Source organism: Teleopsis dalmanni, chromosome 1, assembly GCF_002237135.1.
Source record: "Teleopsis dalmanni isolate 2A chromosome 1, ASM223713v2, whole genome shotgun sequence".
NCBI classification, from domain to species: domain Eukaryota; kingdom Metazoa; phylum Arthropoda; class Insecta; order Diptera; family Diopsidae; genus Teleopsis; species Teleopsis dalmanni.
Genome location: NC_051846.1, coordinates 155,540,944 through 155,553,733, shown reverse-complemented (window position 1 = coordinate 155,553,733; position 12,790 = coordinate 155,540,944). Strand labels below are relative to the sequence as shown.

The following is a 12,790-nucleotide window of genomic DNA, read 5'->3' as shown; positions in this document are numbered from 1 at the left end:
ACCTTTGGCAGCATCCTATTATTATAATTAATTCGATGAACTGCAAAAAAACTTGGACGCAAAATATTTTCCGGTATATTAAATTTTAATAAGGTATTATAATTTTGGCTCTTATACTCATGTAAAACCATTCAATAACAAATAAATAAATAATACTATGTTCACGCACACCTAAATTTCGCAAAAGTCTTAATTTCATCTTCGTTTTAGTGAAATTAAATTGTTTTCTCCATACAAAATTCAGTTTTGAGGTTAAAACGAATTTAAGGAAAATGGCCTTATATCTCGTTAAAACGAAGGCTAAAATTAAGGAACATTTCAAATGCAACTATGCGTAAGATAAATTTTAAGCAAAAGATAAAGTTGAGATAACGAAAAAGTGTCATTTTTTTAAAATAAATGTCGATGACAGTTTTATTAAATTGGGAAATATTTTGAGAGTAGTGCAAATTTTTAAAATTGATTATAGAGAAAAAACTGTAACTGTTATTTATTTAAAATAGAGTGAAAAATAAAAATTTACTAAACCTAATAAAACTACTGAATGACCTTTATAGTAATAACAATCAACTTTTAAAATTTCCCAAATACAAATCGTATTTGGAACATGTAATATTTAACATTAGATTTGTAAACAGAAAACACATAATTTCCTCTATTTGAGACAGTATGAAAACTTCGAAATTAACTTCATTTCATTTTTATGAAATTAAGGAAATTTGGCTGTCTGAACATAGTATAAGTGTACATTTACTACTACATTTAGCAGTTCAAACCATTAGAATATGCATAAAATTGTAATAAATTATTAATATTACTATTATAGTATTAATAATAACAAAATTAATATTATAATATTAATAATTCTTAAATTAATATTATAATATAAAATAATTAATATATTATTCATATTTTAATTGCTAAAAAATAGTCTCAAATATTTAATATCAGCTGTTAGCATTAATTGACATATATGCATAACTGTCAGAAATATTTTGTTTGGGCGGTGACATATGTAAATCAGCGGTAGTAACATACCTGTTTTTGGAAATAATGAGTAGTTGCATTGAGGTGTTTTGATTTTCCACGTACAAGCAAACGAGGGTGAAAATTCCGTCATAGTAAAACAACTTCCATGCGGAGAGCAGCGGGAGTGATTTTCGTTAAACAATTGCACGGATATTAAGTATAATAAGATTATACATATACAAAGGAATTAAACCGAATAAAAATGGGAATGACGGAGCACGATAATGTTTTCATTTTTATACCAAATTTGATCGGTAAAAAAAACGTCACAGTAATTATTAAATATATTCCTATAAGAATGCTATGAAGCCAAAAAAAACCTAAATGTTTTAATTTAATTAGTTGATACAAAAATAGTGTTATTGATTTTTAAACTTTTATGTATCTATACTACTTAGTGTATATACAAATATTGTATCACTTCGTGTACCTTAAAGTAATAACTTCTAAATACATTTTCTATATATTAGGATATGCCAGGATTATTTTGGCTGTTATTGCATTTTGGTTCATGTCCACAAATTACATTATATCTGGTTGGTGTTATGTAATTAGCGCTCTACTGGATGCCGTTGACGGTCATGCGGCCCGCGCTTTTAATCAAAGTAAGTAACACAATATGATAAAAATGTAGATTCGTTATCAATTGTTTTATTATAATTTCTAAAACTTAAAATTTTATGTATGAGGCACTCATATAAAAGCATTCGATTTATTAAGTTGTTATTCAATAACAACTATCTTGTTTGTAATATTTTCTTATAATATAAAAACTCTGTATATTGTGTATCAAAATGTGTGACGCAGAGAATAAATCATCTTCGATCCTATTAAAAAAACACATATATTCGTAATAAATGAAAACATTTATTTGTTTTTATTTCTTTGAGAAGACATACCAACAAGTAGTACCTTGAACCTTTGCTGAAAGGATTGCAATCAGTTTATTTCATAATGGAAATGCGATCTGAATAATACGGTATAATCATAGTAAAGATGTATTTAATTGCAATAATACAAATAATATCATAATATATTATCTACCAATAATAATAACTTACACAATATTAAATGTTTTTACTTATTTCTTTCATATCTTTTTAGATTTATTTATCATACAAACAAATGTTTTAAAAATATATTTTATAATAAAATTTTTTTATTTACTTATATTATTTATCATAGAGGGTAACGTAATTAATGTTAGACGTTATAATTTAATTTTGAACTAATCAGTTATAATTTGAAAATATAAGTCAAAATTGCTGATGATGATTAAAAGCCCTATAAAAATCTTTCATATTTTTGACTGTAATCTGTGCAAATATTTTTGATATTTTTATACATACACAGATATCAAATGGAGAAGGGTTATATACATAACAAAAAGAGTTCAAATCTAGGCTATCCTAACAAAAATAGCTATTTGTTTGCTTGCTCCGATTTAAATATTGGAACTACTGTTGCAAGTATTTCTTTAGTTTATTTCTGTATCTGCAACTTTCGTGTATCAATTTTGAATAGGATCTCAAACTAAAAATTATACCATGAGAGTTACGATTTTGATTAAACACTTTATGGTTTAAAAATACATTTCTTTTTTTATAATTTCAAAATATTTAAATAAGAATGTGTATTTTTTTTAACGTATATAATAATTTAAATGCTATTCACTACATTTATTGCTCCTAATAAACAAAATGATGGTTTTTATGTTTAACGTATGTTATTATTCCTTAAAGGCACACGCTTTGGAGCAATGCTCGATCAGCTGACGGATCGTTGTGGAACTATGGGTCTATTGGTTACCTTAAGTTATTTTTATCCAAAATATATGTTTTGGTTTCAAATATCCATAGCCATTGATGTTGCTTGCCATTGGCTTTATATGCAAACGTAAGTATTTTTAAGTTCTTAGTGATTATATATAAGAATAAAATGAAAACCTGTCGACATTATTCAAACAAAATAATTTTTATACATATATAGGAGCGTTGTTGTTGGAAAAACCTCACATAAGGCATTTGACGTCAATGAGAACATAGTAATGCGTATTTATTATCAGAAGGATGTGCTGACATTCATGTGCTGCGTAAACGAGCTTTTCTATGTATGTCTTTATTTGTTAAATTTTACCTATGGACCATTAAGTAAGTATAATAGTTACACTATTAATAAGCTAAAATATACATATATCAAAATTTATTGCCTTTTAGTATTAGGAGCTTCCACATTTAAAATATTGGCATTCATAACTGCACCATTTGCAATCTTAAAATCTTTAATATCATGCGTACATGCATATGTTGCCAGTATTGATTTAGCAGCAGTGGATGTAAAAGATCGTCAGGCGAAACGACAAAAGGAGGAGGGCAAAAAAGCAGAATAAACTAGAAGTAAGATTATCTGAAATTGAGAATTCCAAATATATTTTTAAAGTCAATCAAAGCAGCAGTCATTTGCTTTATAACTAATCAATTATAAAAAATGAATTTACTTATGTATTTATTGTTTTAAAATTATTGTATATTTAGATTTTATATTTGTAAATTTTTATTTAAATTTTCTTGAAGAAAAATAGTTTAAGTTAATTTTTTTTTGTAATATAATTTATAAATCAAAAGTATTTTATTGTGATCATAGTAAAATTAATATTATTTATTTAAAATATCATATTTCTGTTAATAATTAAAAACAAATCATTTATGACGGTAAGGCCAAAATAGATCAATTTTTTTGAGAAATTGTATTCCAAAAAATTTTATTTCAAATACTTGAAGACTTGATTTTTTTAATATTGTATATTTACATTTTTTAAAAAAATTTTTGTTTTATATCGTGTTATAAATATTTCTTAAATGTAAATGGATATATGAAAACTAAATGAATACATGTAATAATTTAAATTAAACAAATTAATTGTTTTAAAGGTGTTATTAAGAATATTAATATTGTTTGACTAACAATGTGTAATATATGTACCTCAAATAAATATTTAAAAATATATTCTTTTGTCTTTAATTTCAAATCATGTAGTTATATATTTCATAACATGTATGGAAAATATCAGCATTTGCTTCGACTGAACATACCTAATTGCAAACATATGATTTATAATTTATAGATTGGTTATGGACATTACGTCTTGTTGACATAAAAGTGGATTTGTTTAGGTTTTGTTAATATGTTACAGACTGTTAAAAATATTGCTAAATTAAGTATACAATATGCTTGTGTAACACATTGCATCTTCGAATATATTGCAGATTTTGTTGTGGTAAATTATTTCCATTTTTAGTATTAATTGGTATTAAGAACCAAATAAGTTTTCAATTCAACTTGGAAGATAAAACTACATAATGTAATTTATCATGGCAAATCTTTTACTAATTTCGTAAAGCATTCCAAATTTGTTTTCAATTATAACTAATGCTTACAACCAAAATAAAGGTAACGAGTTCAAACACTTGGTTTGCTTATTTTACCTAATGGTTATCAACGATTATTACGATGTGTTGTTTATTATTGTATTGATGCCAGGATTTTTCAAATAAATATTCAAAATAAATATATAATTGATAAGACGAGAAGAATGTTATTTGATAAAATATTATAAATTATTTATAAATCTACAATTATGAAAGGGGTCTAATGAAGTTAATTTTCTTACAGTGTTCTGGTCCTTCAATGCAACCAACATTATTTACAAATAACATTTTATTTACTGAAAGGATTACTTTGAATTATAGTGTACCAAAACGTGGTGATATTATAATTGCAGTATCTCCAACTAATGCTGATCAGTATATATGTAAACGTGTAATTGGTGTTCCTGGGGATAAAATTATAAAAAAAGCGACTTCAAATGAAGAATATAAAATAGAAAAAAACACAAATGAATATGTACCTCGTGGACATATATGGATAGAAGGAGATAATCGTGAAAATAGCTCAGACTCTCGAAGCTATGGTCCAATACCATTAGGTTTAGTTAAGAGCCGAGTATTATTAAGGCTATGGCCATTAAATGAAATGAAATTATTGTAAATAAATTAAATTTGTATTAGTAAAGAATTGCGAATATGGTGAATGTGTTATTGACAAATCAATATTTGCGGATCAAAACCTCTTAAACTCATTTTGCTTAGTTGAATTATTTATTTTACATTACTTTAATTGATGTTCTATCTGAAATAGTCTCATAAACACAATATTATATATTTTACTACAGATTAATTTATTTCAAGAAGTATCTATTTGATTTTGAAATATATAAAACGATCAGCAAAAATTTTCTGTAAAGAATATGCTCATATATTAAAAATATGAAGCGATATTTAAATATGTTTTTACCTACCCAATATATAGATAATGTATATGGCCCTGATAATCGATATATAAGTTAACACGCGTTACACTTGCTACATAAGAATAATGTGGTTATAATTCTTATCAGCACAAGAAACAAGCGTTAACTTATGAATGATTAACATGCGGTATATTATATATTGATTAGTCCAGAAGCAACAGTCACATTAAAAACGTGATCTAGTGCAGCTCTATCAAACTTCGTGTTAGTAATAATATCGCTATAACCGTTAATCTGGTTGTCTATATGTTATTAGAATACCTAGTGTTTTATTTTAGATACCGCAAATGATAGGATTCGTTAAGAATTTTAAAATTTTCATAATACTATACCGTACTTTCCAAATAAAAGTCAAGTAACAGAAAATATATCTAGATAGTTTTAGACCCTGAGTTTTTCCTATATATACGGTAACACAATCGGTCAATAAACCTAAGTAAATCCACTAGGGATCGCAGGTATTAGCTAACCTCACCTAACAGAAATTAATATGATATTTACTCTCTGAGTTTACGCACAACTTTGGGAATGCATTATAATAAATATCAAGTAATTCAAATGTTTTAGGGGCACTACAGACGATCAACAGGCTTGATACTTCAAACCAGATACATTGAACCATTCACTTTTATAAATCGTTGAACTGTACGCTCAGTTATTTCAGATTCAGATGTAGGGATTGCTGCCGGTAGAATTAGAATTGCTTCTCTTTTGTAATGAATCTTTTTATTATTCACACATTAGTTTATATTCAATTTATTTTATTTCATTTGTGTTGAAATAGTGTTTCCGCTGCAAATTTGAATATCAATCAAATGTTGAACATATACACAGTGTTATAAATGATTTCGATATTTAAATACACGATGAAAAATAAAAATATTTTGATATTTGGTCCAGTTCTACAAGATCAGTTTGTGTGAATGCATGCATATATATTTCACTTATATATATATTCAAAAGCATGATCATGTAAACTGACCGTCGGTATTGGCCTTTATTCTTATTGACCATTTTTTAAAGTTGGTAATTTTAGTTTTAAACTTAATATAACAATGAACTCTTTGTTAAACTTTGCAACAATATGTATAGAATGTGCTATATATTTTATATGAAAGATTAGGACTTAACTCGGGTTTTTAAATTTTACTTGAACAAATTTATTACGTTAAATTTTAGTTTTGTATAGCACAAAGATCTTTTTCTTTGCTATTTTTTTCTTGTATAGATGACAAAATAATAAAATTTAAGTTAGTTATTATTGTATCTTACTATAAATACAAACGGTAATAATCCTATTGTAAATCATAAATATATATGGTAATATAATCATCCATTACCTTAAACATTACCTTAAATATTAATTTTAAAAATAACAAAATGTACTGAGTAATTTGTAAATTTAATCAGCAACTCTGGTCTTTTAAATACATCTCTGGAAAGAGGTTGAACTGAACAATCACATTGCTTTTAGATTTGTCATATGCACATTTTGCATAGCCGGGCGTGATTGCTACTCTAGAATTTTCTTTTTTAAATTTAAAAAACAAATTATTTAGTATTTGTTAATATTATTAAAAATGGCATCAATAAGTCTTTTAAATCCTAAAGCGGAGTTTGCTCGTGCTGCTCAGGCTCTAGCAATTAATATATCTGCAGCTAAAGGTTTGCAGGATGTGATGCGTACCAACATAGGACCTAAAGGAACAATGAAAATGTGAGCAGTATTTTTAATTTTTTTTATTTTGTAATTGTTATCAAGTTCTGTAAGTATGTTATCCATACTTTATTTATATTAAAAACATTAAATTGGTTTCATATGCCAAGTTACAAAGCATGCAAATGTGAGGTTAAGTTAACTACAATGCGTCATTTGTGTTGAATATATCTGTTTACAGTAAGCAAGTAGCATACAACATTTGAATCTCTTTAAAGTTATACTTTAAGTGTTATAAACTGTATGTTCTTGTTTCAACTAGATTTTATTATAAATTAATATTAACTATACATAACTAAATCAAAATGGAAATCTTTGTGAAAAGCGATAATCTTACAGTGAAAAAAGCTTGAAAAACTTATTTGAAGGAACTAACAAAAATATGCAATAAAGTTTAACTATGCCACTTTAAAAAACCTTAGTTGTACTCCATTTGAGTGCATAAAGTATTAAATAAAATTATGAAATATACATTTTCTCAAACTAATATTTTTTTCTCTTTTTTAAAGGTTGGTGTCCGGAGCTGGTGACATTAAAATTACTAAAGATGGTAATGTCTTATTGCATGAAATGCAAATTCAGCATCCTACGGCTTCAATGATTGCAAGAGCAAGTACTGCGCAAGATGATGCTACAGGAGATGGTACCACTTCTACAGTATTATTAATTGGTGAGCTGCTAAAACAAGCTGATATATTCTTAGCAGAAGGATTGCATCCACGTATTGTCACAGAGGGTTTTGAAAAAGCAAAAGATAACGCATTAGCGATATTGGATACAATGAAAATTCCTATTGAAATCAATAAAAAGAATTTAACTGAAGTAGCGAACACAAGCTTAAAAACTAAGTTACATCCCGCTCTAGCTGATCTTTTAACAGATGTATGTGTTGATGGTGTATTAGCTATAAAAAAAGATGAGAAACAAGTTGATTTGCACATGATTGAGTTAATGGAAATGCAACATAAAACTGCAACTGATACTACGCTAATACGTGGTATAGTAATGGATCATGGTTCACGCCATCCTGATATGCCCAAACGGTTAGAGAATGCTTATATTTTAACTTGCAATGTTTCATTAGAATATGAAAAATCTGAAGTTAATTCGGGCTTTTTCTACAAAACTGCAGAGGAACGCGAAAAATTTGTATTAGCTGAAAGGGACTTTATTGATCAACGTGTTAAAAAAGTGATTGAACTAAAGCGTAAACTATGCGATGGCACAGATAAATCGTTTGTTGTAATTAATCAAAAAGGAATTGATCCTATATCATTGGATGCGCTTGCCAAAGAAGGTATAATTGCTTTACGACGTGCTAAACGTAGAAATATGGAGCGCTTAGCTCTTGCTTGTGGTGGCACTGCAATGAATTCTTTTGATGATTTAGAGGAATCCCATTTAGGCTATGCAGGTGTAGTCTATGAACATGTGCTTGGTGAAAACAAGTACACATTTGTAGAAGAATGCAAAAATCCGCAGTCAGTTACAATTCTGATTAAGGGACCGAATAAACATACGCTTGTTCAAATTAAAGATGCTATACGTGATGGTTTACGTGCTATTAATAACGCAATAGCTGATAAATGTTTGATTCCTGGTGCAGGTGCTTTTGAAGTGCGTGCCTTCAATGAACTTATGAAGTACAAAGACACTGTTAAGGGTAAGGTTCGTCTTGGTATACAAGCATTTGCAGAAGCACTACTTGTAATACCAAAGAATTTGGCAATAAACAGTGGTTATGATGCTCAAGATACTATTGTGAAGCTTACTGAGGAGGATCGACTAAATTCCGATGCGATTGGTTTAGATTTAGCTACCGGTGAGCCTATGAAACCAATCGATTTAGGTGTATATGATAATTATATTGTTAAGAAGCAAATTCTAAATTCCTGTTCTATAATTGCTAGTAACTTATTACTAGTGGACGAAGTAATGAGGGCTGGTATGACAAATCTTAAAGGTTAGGTGCAATGACACCTTACGATTCTACGATATAACCTGCTTCTCGTATTTTTTTCTCACAATCATTAACCACTTATTTCAGTTTTAGTAATATAATTATTTTTGCGAATTCATTTACTTGAGTTATATTAAATCACCAATATATATTAACTATAACTAAATTTAAAACATTTGTATTAACTTGTAATTTGAATAAAAACGCTTCTATAATGGTATGTATTTTAATTATTAAATTGTGAAAACTTGAAATGAAATACGCACTTACTACATTTTCCATTCGGATCGTTCCTTTAATTGTTTTTTGTGGGTCTAATGATATATTGAATAGATTTTTAGTAGATATTGTAAAAAAGATTTTTTAGATAGATATGCGTAATAAATATTATTAGTTACTTAAGTAACTAATTACCAATGCTGGTAGTATAAACTAGGTGAAGTTGCTTATAAAGTATATATTTTTTAAATTTATTTTAGCGTCTTTTAACTGCTGCTATCCTGAGAGAACACTTATGCCAACGTTTTTTTCAATTCTAAAAACAAGGGTTAAAGCCAATTACCAATGCTGGTAGTATAAACTAGGTGAAGTTGCTTATAAGGTATAAAACCATTTTTTTTTTTTTTTAATTATTTTAGAGTCTAAACTACTGCTATCCTGAGAGAACACACTTATGCCAACGTTTTTTTCAATTCTAAAAACAAGGGTTAAAGCGCTCTGCCTTGTTTCAGTTTTTATCTTTTTAATCGTGTCCAAACAGCTTTCGCAACACCTACAATTAGAATGGTGCTAAACCAATCGAATACGATAATGTGTTAAAATTTTGAGAAAATAGACTGGAAGAACTAATGCATTGTGAACTGTCTACCCACAATTGTTTGTTTTTTGCGAAACGTTTTAATGTTATATGAAGTGTAATCATTTTTCTTAACAGATTTGTTGAGCGAAAAAAAATTCTTGATTTATCACGCCACAATAATCAAAGAAATCATTAACGTGTTCTTGTTTTTTGATCAATTTAGCGTGATCTTTTTGATCTTGGCTTACCTAATAATGAGTACTATTTTAAGTGGTCTCTTGCTTGTGAGTTATAAATTTTGATTCAAGTCGTATCACCAGTTATGCATTTTATCTTATCGTAGTAGTAAACATTGTTTAATATACTTTAATATACTGCTGTTTTTCCAAAACATTGAATGTTTTTGGTATCAAACATTTTAAAATTGTCAACTGAAAGTTTTAACAGTTTCAACGCTTTCTCTTACTTAACTTACTAAGTAAGTAAGGCTTGTAGTAACTTTGAGTAACACTGTGTATAGACAAGTGCGTTCTACCAGAAAATTTAGAGTAAATGAGAGCATCTGAGAGAACGTAACATCCCTGTCAAAAACTAAAAATACTACACAAATTTCACTCGTACATTTTGTTTCAAGTAAAACTTGTGTTGATCAGCTATTTTGGTTTGAAATTAATTTTTGTATTGCTTATTTGCGCGGTACTGGTGTTCTCACCAGACTTTACACAAACCTGTTCCATGAAAATCTGACTAAAGAGAGCATAATTTGGTATTTTGGTATTTTTGAGTGTTACTACGAGTAGCTCGTGGAACAGACCTATAATTGCAGTTAAAATTTAAGTAAACTGTATTTGGAATTTAGTGTTATATTTTTGGCGAGGCGGCAACTCTAAAATATTTATTCAATTAGTTTTTTATAGTTGAATAATTTAATAAAATTATCTGTTTAATATTATGAATTGTTATGCAAATTTAAATAAAACATTAAAAAAATATTTACTAAGGGATTCAAAAAAAACTATAAATATATATATATGAATATATATAAAGCAATCTTTGCGTTATCTTCATCCAATGCAAAGAGCACTTATACAAGTATTCTTTGGTCAAAATTAAACAAAAATATGTTCAGTAATTGCAAAACAAAAATGATTTCATAAAATTTCAGTTGTAATAAGTTTATAAGTATTGTTTATAAGTTTTGAAGATAGATTAGTTTATAATTTTGATTGTTTTAAAATGGATAAATTTCCACAAAATATAATTGAACAATATTTAAAGACTTCAGTGAGATTAAAAAAGTTCGAAAGAATCGTATTCAAGTAATGAACATATATCGTTAAAAGGTATTGGTAATTGAATTTTTAAAATTTACAGACGATTCGCACCAAACGTTTCAGAAGTTTTAAGCGAATTTTCAAGCTTAGCCAAAAAATTTGAAGATGCTGGAATTTACCAGTATGCAGCGATGTGTCACTTAGGAGTGGCAAAATGCGAAAACTCAAATGCTAACACAGTAAATGAGTGTCATGCATATTTAAGAGCAGCACGTTCATTCCGTTTAGCGATGAATACATCAGAAAATCTGTCATTCCGCACAAGCCAAAATCAATACAATGAAGGAGCAATTCGCTGCTATACACAAGCAGTGCAACGTTGTCCAGATGATGTACTACGCTGTGCTATAATACGTGAAATGAAACCTGCATTTGAAGGTACAAGCAGTTTTTCATCACCTGGGCATCGTATATTTGAACTAGAACTCTCGGCTCATGAGTGTTTACAAAAGAACGATTTTATGGAAGCGTTACAGCAATTAGAAGAAATCACAGATGACATATATGAACGCAAAAAACAATTACTGGTAAGATTTGCATTATTTATTTTTATATAACTTTTTAATGTATAATTATTGTTTTTTTAGTATGAAGATTTATTAAAACGAGTTGAAATATTACGTTTACTGCTGATTATAGCATTAAGATTGCCACCGGCACGTCAGTCACCCTCACATATTAAATTAACAGAGTATTACTATCAATTGGGCAATTTTGAACTTTTTGAAGAAGAATCCAACAATTGTAATAATTCCATACAAGGTGCTTCTTTGTCATTGGATATAAAATATGCACTTGGGGAAATTGTAGTTTTATCGTTTGAAGATAAAAGAAGCGAATTAAAACTAGCCTTGCAACAATTTATGTCAGATTTTAGCTCGTTAAATGCGGCGCACTGTTTTGTAATAAACTCCATATGTAATAAAATTAATTAAATTTGTGATGTAAACATTTTTTGCTTTGTAAAGAATTAGTACTATATTCATAGTTTTGAAACCTACATGCAAAACTGTAAATAGCAAATTTATGTGCAGCTTTAGACACTTAAACGTGAAAATGTAGATCGTCAATAAAGTCAAAATTGTTTAATTTAAGTATCTATCCTATATATACTTTTAAAATTATTTAAATTTGTGAGGTAATTTTGTAATTCATAATTTTATTTGATAAAAGAAAAGAATATATACGAAATTGTGTAGTGTAATTAAAGTCAATTTTTATTTAACTCAACATACAGAGCTTTACTTTAAAACATAAACGTATTTATTTATTTCATAATGTATTTTTATATATATTTTAATTTTTTTCAATTTAAGAAGCTGTAATTTGGAAATATATTTTATTATGCATTTCATAATTGTAAATTGTTATTTTTTTAATTAAGTTGAGGCAAGTTAATTAGGTTAAAATTATTATTCGAACATTATTTATAGAGTTTATAAAATATAATTTTATGTTCTATTTATACAACTTTAACATTTTTTTATTCAAAATAGTTTTATTCTTAAATACATTAATAATATATGCATAATTTAACAAAAAATTTGGGTTTCATTTAATTAAAAAAAATTGAATATCTAAA

At 27.4% G+C, this 12,790-nt stretch overlaps 4 protein-coding genes across 4 annotated transcripts; all 4 read left to right on the top strand.

Moving 5' to 3' along the window:
• Positions 1 to 1,053: 1,053 nt before the first annotated feature.
• On the top strand, positions 1,054 to 3,519 carry LOC119669487 (CDP-diacylglycerol--inositol 3-phosphatidyltransferase). Its single transcript, XM_038079391.1, has 5 exons — positions 1,054 to 1,283; positions 1,500 to 1,634; positions 2,772 to 2,925; positions 3,019 to 3,179; positions 3,246 to 3,519. The coding sequence occupies exons 1-5, from the start codon at positions 1,232 to 1,234 to the stop codon at positions 3,416 to 3,418; spliced, it is 675 nt and encodes a 224-aa protein (XP_037935319.1). The 5' UTR covers positions 1,054 to 1,231; the 3' UTR covers positions 3,419 to 3,519.
• Positions 3,520 to 4,168: 649 nt separating this feature from the next.
• On the top strand, positions 4,169 to 5,103 carry LOC119668511 (mitochondrial inner membrane protease subunit 1). The gene is made up of 2 exons (XM_038078051.1): positions 4,169 to 4,306; positions 4,702 to 5,103. Exons 1-2 carry the CDS (start codon positions 4,214 to 4,216, stop codon positions 5,074 to 5,076), a joined length of 468 nt encoding a protein of 155 aa, XP_037933979.1. The 5' UTR covers positions 4,169 to 4,213; the 3' UTR covers positions 5,077 to 5,103.
• Positions 5,104 to 6,864: 1,761 nt separating this feature from the next.
• LOC119669485 (T-complex protein 1 subunit zeta) lies at positions 6,865 to 9,290 on the top strand. The gene is made up of 2 exons (XM_038079390.1): positions 6,865 to 7,115; positions 7,625 to 9,290. Exons 1-2 carry the CDS (start codon positions 6,979 to 6,981, stop codon positions 9,081 to 9,083), a joined length of 1,596 nt encoding a protein of 531 aa, XP_037935318.1. The 5' UTR covers positions 6,865 to 6,978; the 3' UTR covers positions 9,084 to 9,290.
• A 1,731-nt stretch (positions 9,291 to 11,021) lies between these two features.
• Positions 11,022 to 12,338, top strand: LOC119669484. The gene is made up of 3 exons (XM_038079389.1): positions 11,022 to 11,193; positions 11,249 to 11,735; positions 11,796 to 12,338. The coding sequence occupies exons 1-3, from the start codon at positions 11,111 to 11,113 to the stop codon at positions 12,141 to 12,143; spliced, it is 918 nt and encodes a 305-aa protein (XP_037935317.1). The 5' UTR covers positions 11,022 to 11,110; the 3' UTR covers positions 12,144 to 12,338.
• Positions 12,339 to 12,790: the final 452 nt, after the last annotated feature.